This window comes from Ceratosolen solmsi, unplaced genomic scaffold, assembly GCF_000503995.2.
Source record: "Ceratosolen solmsi marchali unplaced genomic scaffold, CerSol_1.0 scaffold11, whole genome shotgun sequence".
NCBI lineage: Eukaryota > Metazoa > Arthropoda > Insecta > Hymenoptera > Agaonidae > Ceratosolen > Ceratosolen solmsi.
The window spans coordinates 4,107,369-4,117,076 of NW_011948416.1; the positions used below are offsets into that span (position 1 = coordinate 4,107,369).

Below are 9,708 nucleotides of genomic sequence, written 5' to 3' on the forward strand. Positions count from 1 at the left end.
GCGGCCCGCTGGGGGCTGCTGGCCCTCTCCCCCCCCCCCCCACCACCCCCACCACCACCACCGCCACCACCATTCGCTGCCTATCCCGAAGCGTGTACGCGGGCCGGAAGGATCCCACGCGTCGCTCGAGGAGGCCTCCTCGTTACCGTCGGGCCTCGTCGTCTTCGACTTACACCTCCTCCCGTCGTCTCGCAGCACGTAGCCGCGCACGCGTCTCCAGCCCCGCGACCGTCGGCCGCTACCGAGTGCCGTTGCATTCCCGGGATTAGGAACTCGGGAGGAAAATAGTGTCGGCGCGAGGGCACGACGCACAACGGGGAGATAAAGTGCGGCAATGGCGAGAAGATTGGAGGAGTAGTGTCGGGAGGGCATTCGGTCGATCTGTCTGTCTATCTGCCCGTCCGTTCGTTCGTCCGTCTCTCTTGCGAAGCGACGTATCGCTTTTTGGAGAACTGAGCTGTTGCACATCCTAGCTCGACTTCTTCTTTCCCGTTGCTGCTGCATTACCGAATATCGCAAACTTTGTCGTCGTGGGAGTGATTTCTCGCTCTCTCCAGCTATTCGGAGCTAAACGGGCGCTAGACGAATGACGGCGACGACGGCGACGACGAGGACGCAGACGACGCAGACGACGCAGACGACGCAGACGACGCAGACGACGAAGACGACGCAATGGATGAGCCTTCGACATCAAATACATCGGGTATGTGTGCGTGCGCGCTTATGTTTCACTGTGACTTCTTAAGCCTATGGAAGGGGAACTATGTATACCTTATGTGTTAATGAGTTATAGCACGGACGAATCTTCCGTCCTTATCAATCATTTAACAAAGCAAGCACTGTATATTAAATTCTTACTATCATTGACTTTATTTTCCCATTAGTGTTAAGCATGTGGGCGTCCATTCAAGTCCTTTCATATTATTAACCGCACTTTATTTACTCGTAGGAATTTATGATTTGGGCCGGAGAAAGTATAGAGAGCGAGAGCGAGAGCGAGAGCGAGAGAGAGCGAGAGAGAGAGAGCGAGAGAGAGAGAGAGAGAGAGAGAGAAGATGCAATTAGATGAAAATTGTAATCGCTTTAATTATTTCGTCCTTTTCTTATAACGATCCACGCTAAAGAAACAATTCATTTTATTTTATTATAATGTCAATGTAGTATTACGAAATGACAATGCTACAAAATGACTCGCGAATGTATACATATTTATGTACTTTCAAACATTATGTACACCAAGAAATAATCTTACAATGGAGACTGTAATTGTAAAAAATTTATATTAAAAGAGAAAATTGATTTTTTAACGTGATGGGCAAATATATTATTTATTAAATGTTTGTTGCAATTTTTCATTCGTCTAGTGAGTATAATTTCTCTTAGCGGTTCGTTTATACAGGTTTCCTTCAACATCAAGATAAGCAAAGTACTTGTAAACAATGTATTTATCGATAAGCGACGGTTTTATAGTTATTAGCTATGTTATTGAGTTAAATAACCGTAACATTTCAACGCTGTTGATATAACTTTCAATAGACTTAGCTAATCGGTCTTATACAATAAGCCTATTAATTACATTAGTTTATCGGTTCTTTTATAAGTAATGAAATTAAGCACAAATTAATTTGGCTATCGATTAATGACTTGGTTAAAGAGTGTATCGAAACGTCTTATCGCCTTTAAAGATCTGCGCACCTTTTCCCAAAAGGATGAGCCTAGAATGTTTCTTTGGTTGGTATAAATGGTTATTTACATCGACCTAACGAGTTTATCTCGATAATTAATTACTTGCTCCTTATGAAATAAATGTAAAACTGTTGCACAAACAAAAAATAATCTTAGCTTGAATATTTACAGATCCTGGAGGTGGTAGTGGTGGCAGTACTGGCGACAACGATGAGAAAGATATATCAGCTTGCGCTGGTTGCCTTAATAGTATCGACGAGGAAGAACTTATTCAAGCTCTTGGTCAAGAATGGCATATCGACTGCTTCAGGCGAGTACAATAATTGCTTATCAAATATTAAATAGATGATTATACTAATAACGTCTGAGTTTCGATGACAAGGTATGTTAAAAAAAAAAAAAAATGTTGATATTTTAGATGTTCAGTGTGCGATGCGGCATTATCCTTATGGTACTTTGAGAAGGATGGGCTTTTATTTTGTAAAGATGATTACTGGACAGCTTATGGTGAGGCATGTCAAAGCTGCGGCCACGTTATCACCGGTCCTGTGATGTTAGCCGGCGATCACAAATTTCATCCAGAATGCTTCGCTTGCAATTTCTGTGGGACTTTTATAGGAGATGGCGAAAGTTACGCCCTAGTGGAAAGATCAAAATTATACTGCGGTATTTGTTACAAACGACAAACGCAACCTCTTACCAAAATGGCTAATCATCCGTTTATCAGAAAGCCACACAGTATAAGACTCGTAGAGATCCCTCCAAATACTAACAGCCAAGAGAAACAGCGAGGAATCAGATTGACGTTAGATACTACACCAAGTCCAAGGAGCTGCGGTGGTGCACTTCTTCGTATTTCAGAGTGAGTGAATCATACACACACACACACACACACACACAAAATCTAACCTTTATAATGCAAAATTTACAAATGCGTCTTACAAATAAATAATATTTTTACTAAAAATGCTTAAAAATAAAGTGGATACAAATTCTAATTTAACGTGAAAATCAAGAGCTGTGTTGAGTAAATTATAATTTCCATTTTACAATATAGAAATATTAGTTTGTCCACGCAAGCAAATCTAAGTTCCATTATGTTTGGGTCCATCCATTTATGGGTCATTTCTAGCTCAAATTAGAATTTGTATCATATGTAACAGTGGGACAGTAATTTTATTCGATTACAAATATAATTGTTTAAAATGACTTTAGTCTATATTGTTAACATGATAATGTAATCATATTAAAAAGAATTATATAATTTTTAACTTTGGCTTGAATTTACATGCATGATAAGCATTCAAATAGAATATCAATTAAATATATAATGTTAAAATTTGTAATGTAGTATATACATTCAAGGCTTGTAATAACTCCCAACTAAAATGCAGGTTATTAAGAAACGTTCGTGGAAAGATCTGTAAGCTGGTGGCCTCTATGACGGAGGTTCTCTTTAGGCTATGCTGCCACTTCTCTAATTATAGGTACTACCAATAATAAATCAATAATGAGCACACGTAATTTGTTAGAGATTGCAGATTTTGCCTGGAAAGATGAAATTAGATAGTTTAACTTATCAATTGTTTACCGTTTATATGCATACATTGCTAAAAAGAATTTTAAAATGCATGTTCGCCACATATTTTAATCTTTTAAATAACATTTTTTATTTATAAATATGTAATACTTCACATGTGCACTACCACTGTTAAGATCGATGAAAATGTTTGTGAAAAACAATATAGTCAGCTAAGAAAACATAAGTGGAAATGAATGAAAAGCTAACAACGAGTACAAATAAAATATTTTTAACTACACACTTTTGTGCTTTAAATTGCTTCTTCTTCTTCCATTTTTTTTTTTTTTTTTTTTTTTTTCTCTCCCTATTGTATTTTTCTAATTATTTCTGTTTATAAAATTTCAATTAATAGCATGAGAATTGACTATTTAAGTCATTTCAAATTTGTCTCTAACAATCTTATGTAATGAATTGATGTTGTGATTTTTCAAATTAAGTATATCCTAGTTAAACTTTTATCTTTATGAAAATTATTTGAAATTTTTATGTATAAAATAAGAAAATGGATAAAACAATGAATTTCACTTTGTTCCACGCACCATTATTTGTAAATTTATCTTACAATGAAGTAACGTATAGCGCTTAACATTTAACACTGGCCTTAATGATTAAAAAGAAAATAATAAAGCTTTTCTTATAATACAATGGTATTATAAGCGAAAGTAATAAAATATTTGGTGATGGTAACGTTAGCTAATAAGATTAAAGGAGCTTCTGTCTTATCCCAAGAAGTTGAGTATATCTTATGTATTTTATGTAATTGGCCTTTTTTTCATATCTTGGGAAACAAAACTACATTCTTATAGAATCCAATGTATACTGTAAAATATGCATGCTTTGCCGTTTCTTTAGAAGATGCTAGTTGTGTTATAGCTTTGGTTATTTTAAATTATAATTAGTAATTAAAATTTAATTCTAGACTTAACATGTCCAATGATCTAATGTCATTGCATATTGGCGATCGCATATTGGAAGTTAACGGGACACCTGTGAAAGATCAACCTATAGAAAGCATCGAAAATCTTATTAGATATTCGGATACAGTTTTGCAAGTAAGTAATTATCATGATAATATAATAGTATATTTCAACGCAATTAAACAAATTTTATCGACAAAAATTGAATTGCGAGAAAACATGTTCTTACCATGTTTTAAAACTAACATAAAATTAGTCTTTGATAAGTTTCACATTTTGTGTCCAAATTTTTATTAGATTCATCGTAATAATATTATTCGTTCTTCTCTGAAAATTTTTCGATTTAATAATAATACCAGGTATTGAAATGTTCAAATATTATTTTTATTCATTGTACTTTACAAATATCTACAAAATATAATAATTTACTATTATTATCAATATATTTAATAGCCATGAATACATTTTATAACCAAATTCAATAAATAAATTAAAGATTCATTGAAATTTGATATAATATGTCAATTCTTTCAATTTTTAATTCTATCATTTATTTTTACAAAACTGCTATCGATTTTTCACGTCTATTAATAATTATGTAAATTATTGTAATGGCATGGAATTATCATGAGAAACATTTGTAAAAACGATTGTAATTTACATTTTTACATTTGTGGACTAATACGACTGGTTAGCTATCAATATTATTATACTTGATAGATTTTATGAAATTTATTTGGCAAAAACGATTGATTTAACAAATAAATATATATATATAGTAATCGCAAAGTAGTCCGTTAATTTTCTTATCAGAGTACATCGTTGCACGCTATGTAATAAATAATTTTTTACTTCAGCTCACGATAGAACATGATCCAGACACGGTGTCGCGCCGACCAGCATTTTCCACGGCTCACTCATCCATAATATCGCGGACATCAAGTCCGAAGACGAGTCCTGAGAGTAAAGACAGATTATTTAAGAGGCGCGATGAAGGTTATATAAGCGGTACGAGAAGCAGACAATTGCGGAGGACAAAGGACCCGAAGCAAAAGGAACGGAGTAGTTCAATGTCCCGATTACTCGATGGGTAAGTTTTATTGTCAAAGGAAAACTTAATTGGTAGACCAATGTGCTTCATCGAATCAAAGATATTAAAAGCATCCGTTCGATGGTTAAAACTTATATTATTCAATAAACTATGTTGTTCCGCGATCAGCTAATCGTGTCACGAATATTATATTAATGTTCAAATTAATATAAATATACTGTGAGCAGTATTGTTTAGCTTGTAATAGATAATTTAATCATATAATAGCATATATAATGTGTAATAGACGATAAGCTTTTATAACTTTAAACGCTCAATGGCTATCGACAGGCTTTAAATATAAAAGTTTCAAGTACAATTTTATGCATGTAAAATAGTTAAATGTAAATATTATTATCGATTTAAGAATTGAAATAGATACTTTTTATTTTTAAATAATTTATTAATACGACCGTGTGTCACTCTTTGTACATTTTTAAAATATTTATTATTAGAATGATTATTGATTATTGGGAAAGGCAGCGGTAAAAATTGTACCGAGCATGTTAGCTCAATTGAAGAATGCACAAATGATATTAATATTAAAAATTATAAAATAAAGCAAATATTTATTTCCCAGTTACCGAACAATGTTTAAAATTAAATTATTATCTTTTATTAATGCAGGTAAATCAATTGCTTACTCGATGATTTTGATTGTATTTACTTTGCCATATGCCACTGTTAGTTATACAATAAAAACATATTTTTTTTAAGTAAATTTAAACATTAAAGTAAAACAATTGTTAACCATTGAATCTATCTTTGCAAGGATTATTGTATGTAATTGAAATTTATCAATCGCTTTAGAGAATCTCTTTATAATTCTATATAATTTCATAAACAAAATTTAATTCGATCTTTAAATTATTGATTGTAAAGTTTGGGTAATTTCATCATGACTTTCATACACATAACTAAAAAATTAACAAACTTTTTACAAATAATCTTTAAAAACAGCTGTCATTTGTCAAATTTATAAGTCGATGTATTTGCATTTTTAGAAAGAAATTTTTATCGTACAATTTTCATGTGGTATAATATCTTGTAAGCGTAACTTTTGGATACTATCGATGAAATCCACTTACCATACTTTTTTTTTTATAGGCGAGAGGAATTTCTTTTTAAAAATGAATATATACCGACTGTAGGTAATTTGTAAAGAAAGTTAAGGGTGATTATTACTGTCATTAGTATGACTTTTTTTTTTTTTTTTTTTTTTTTTTTTTTTTTTTTTTTTTTTTTTTTTTTAAATCAATAAAAATAGTTGTAAATACAATAGCAACAAAATTTCATTTATCGAAATTAATTCAACTTTGAAAAACATTTAATTCTTGAAATGAAAAGTAATTGTGTCACTACTAATTTGAATGTATCTAGAATAATTCTATAAGCATTAGATAATAATCGGGTCATTTTTCCATCACGACAGAAATAAAAATCACTAAATTATTGTATAAAAAGAATAATTCATTGATAATTTATCATGAGAAAAATCTGTTATAATGATGGGATTAAAAAAACGTAAAGTATTAACTAACTTGTTCAATTACAAAAACGTATTCCAAAGAATTTTTCATTTAATAGTTATGTGCATAAATGATTGAAATATATAATTCACAATCCTAATGTTGCAAAATAATAGATTCGTTACTTTTTGAGCGAATATTTAATGTATGAAATATTGATTATTCAAAAACAGAACGTCACCGACCAATCCAACTTGTGACTTAAGTCGAACCCGATCATTTCGCGTCGAACCAAAGAATCAAAGGATATTCAGAGCTAGCGATCTTGTCAAAGGAGAACTACTCGGTAAAGGATTCTTCGGACAAGTTTATAAAGTAACTCATCGAGATACCAATGAAGTTATGGTGCTTAAAGAATTATACCGAGTTGATGAAGAGGCACAAAAAAACTTTTTAAAAGAGGTTTGTGAACAGATTATTACATTTTCAACATTATCATATCTTTTACGAATGAAATTTTAAATAAAGAGTACAGGGTTTAAATGATTCGATATTAGTTAGGAAAAGTTTGTTTATTAATTGTTATAGAAAACTTTATTATTCGCATGAAAAATGAAGTAAATTCATTAATTATTGACTTATTACTTGGAGCAGATATTATACAAATATATCTTGTTAAAAGAGTATATCGTAATTATAATATATTGTGAGTTGCGTTTGAAAGATAAATTATTAATTTCGTCATTACATTTGAGGTGTTTGAGTATTAGAGAGAGAGAGAGAGAGAGAGAGAGAGAGAAAGAGACTTATAACAATAAATTGATAATTTTTTCACGATATCCTTCAAATTTAAGTCTCGTTTAAGTTTTGCATTTTGCTCAATACTCAATTAATTACGACACTCTATTCACAAAATATCTGTACTCTATGAATGCCATTATTAATTAATACTTTACTATTATTATTAATACAATATAGGTCGCCGTATTGCGCTCACTTCATCACAACAACGTACTTCGCTTTATCGGCGTTCTTTATAAAGATAAAAAACTTCATCTCGTCACTGAGTTTATATCGGGTGGCACGCTTCGAGCCTTGCTCCACGACACGACCGAGCCTCTGTTCTGGGAGCAACGCACTTCCTTTGCAAAGGACATTGCCGCAGGAATGGCCTACCTTCACTCCATGAATATCATTCATCGTGATTTGAATTCGCACAATTGTTTAGTGCGCGAGGATAAGACCGTTGTCGTAGCGGATTTCGGCCTGGCGAGAATAATTCAAAATGGCAATGCGCCTGACAAACAAAGTCCTGGTAGGATATGTTATCTTTATACTATTTTATTTTATTTTCAATTGCAACGTAAATTAGTAGATCTTAATTTTAATTGCCGCTTGAAGTATGAAAATTAAATGGCATAGTTGACAAACGTGGTATTTACAATCTTTGACTATTAATATGGTAATATCGACAATTAATTGTAAAAGTTGTTAAAAAAAAAAAAAAAAAAAAAAAAAAAAAAATGTACAAAATAACATACTTTTCATTCAGCCTTCTAGGAATATAAATTTAGGCCACTATTAGGGACAATTTAAATTAACATAATGAACGAGATTATCAATGAGATTCAACTTGAATTCAATCCCCCTACATTACCTTATCGCCATTATCGCCTTACCTACTATTTACAGTATTTATAAGAAATGCATAAATCATTGGCACCTTTTAGATTCATAAGACACGTGTAAAGAAATCGTGCCCTTATAAAATCGAGATCCCGATCTACAATGGGACCTTACATCACGTTAAATTAATGCCCACCGCACTCCCATTTTATTCCCACGCAAAAGAGCCTGATTGCGATAAATTGGTGAAAGAGGCAGGCCGGCGAGAAAGTGCAAGGGCCATTCGATAAGCGCTTAAACAATTTCAATAGTCTCGTCAATCGTATCAGATCCAACTCTGATCGACGATGACATTTTCAGCGCACTTGCGTGCGCACCTCGGATTTACTGGCAAACCTGCAGATCCGGCTCGAGTCGATCGACGGAAGCTTTTTTTCTTTTTCTTTTCTTTTTTTTTTTTAGATAATCGAGTGATAAGCCACCATTCGACGCAGCGTCGATGTATCACTCGATGATCCATGGACACGCAATCGTCACGCACGCCCATTATTTACGAGTAATCAAGTTTGACCTAACCTGATATAATGCATACATTACTACTGGCAGCTTTATTGTCCCCTCTCCTATGATAATTCCCAAGACGCGTTTCAAATACTCTCGTATGATAAAAGAGATCCTCGATATCTTGGTTGATCCGACTAAATCAATATCCGCTCCACATCATACTCGCGAGTAATCTAAAAGTTACACGGCAAATAATCAGGAACGAAATTAATTAATTTTCCCCGCAATCCCCTTATCTCTCGATTCTTCATTGAATTTAAAACGAGGCGAGAGGGACGGCGGGAGGGATGAAATGGGAGGCGAACTGGGAGGTGGAAATCCGAGAGGACATACGTGCACGGCACAAATGCAAACACGAGCGAGTCCGACACGCGAAAGAGAGCAAATATTCGCTAGCGTTTCAATCATCGGAGAAAGGCGATGCGCGAAGAAAGAGACCGTTCGATTAAAGACTCAATCTTCCAACGTGGCAAGGGTGACGGCGGGGGCGTGGGAGGGAGGAGGGGGGAGGGAGGGGGGATGGATAGTAGGGTGTTGAGGGGCAGGAGGGTGGAAATAATGGCTCGTCAACCAATTCCAAATAAGCTTTTTATTCTATCAGCGATGCGGCTTCCCCTTGGCTCTCGGAAGCTCGCGAGCGCGTTACCAAAAATGTAAAGTGCGCGCGCGCGCATATATGCGTGGTAAATGTGAATGCGATTGTCGCGGCTACGCGTACGTAGGAGCTTGCAAAAAGCCCAGAGCGGAAACGCAAAGATTACCAGCCAGAACGAA

The 9,708-nt window shown here is 34.1% G+C and overlaps 1 protein-coding gene across 1 annotated transcript; it reads left to right on the top strand.

Moving 5' to 3' along the window:
* The first annotated feature begins 649 nt into the window (after positions 1 to 649).
* Positions 650 to 8,157, top strand: LOC105359459 (LIM domain kinase 1-like). Its single transcript, XM_011496072.1, has 8 exons — positions 650 to 703; positions 1,858 to 1,996; positions 2,105 to 2,548; positions 3,081 to 3,173; positions 4,188 to 4,320; positions 5,043 to 5,275; positions 6,978 to 7,206; positions 7,723 to 8,157. Exons 1-8 carry the CDS (start codon positions 673 to 675, stop codon positions 8,155 to 8,157), a joined length of 1,737 nt encoding a protein of 578 aa, XP_011494374.1. The 5' UTR covers positions 650 to 672.
* Positions 8,158 to 9,708: the final 1,551 nt, after the last annotated feature.

Excerpts from the sequence above, each read along its gene's own strand:
- LOC105359459 (XM_011496072.1), top strand. The coding sequence starts at position 673 with ATGGATGAGCCTTCGACATCAAATACATCGG. Across the intron at positions 704-1,857 it reads TTCGACATCAAATACATCGG|ATCCTGGAGGTGGTAGTGGT; the intron begins GTATGTGTGCGT and ends GAATATTTACAG. Across the intron at positions 1,997-2,104 it reads TGGCATATCGACTGCTTCAG|ATGTTCAGTGTGCGATGCGG; the intron begins GCGAGTACAATA and ends TTGATATTTTAG.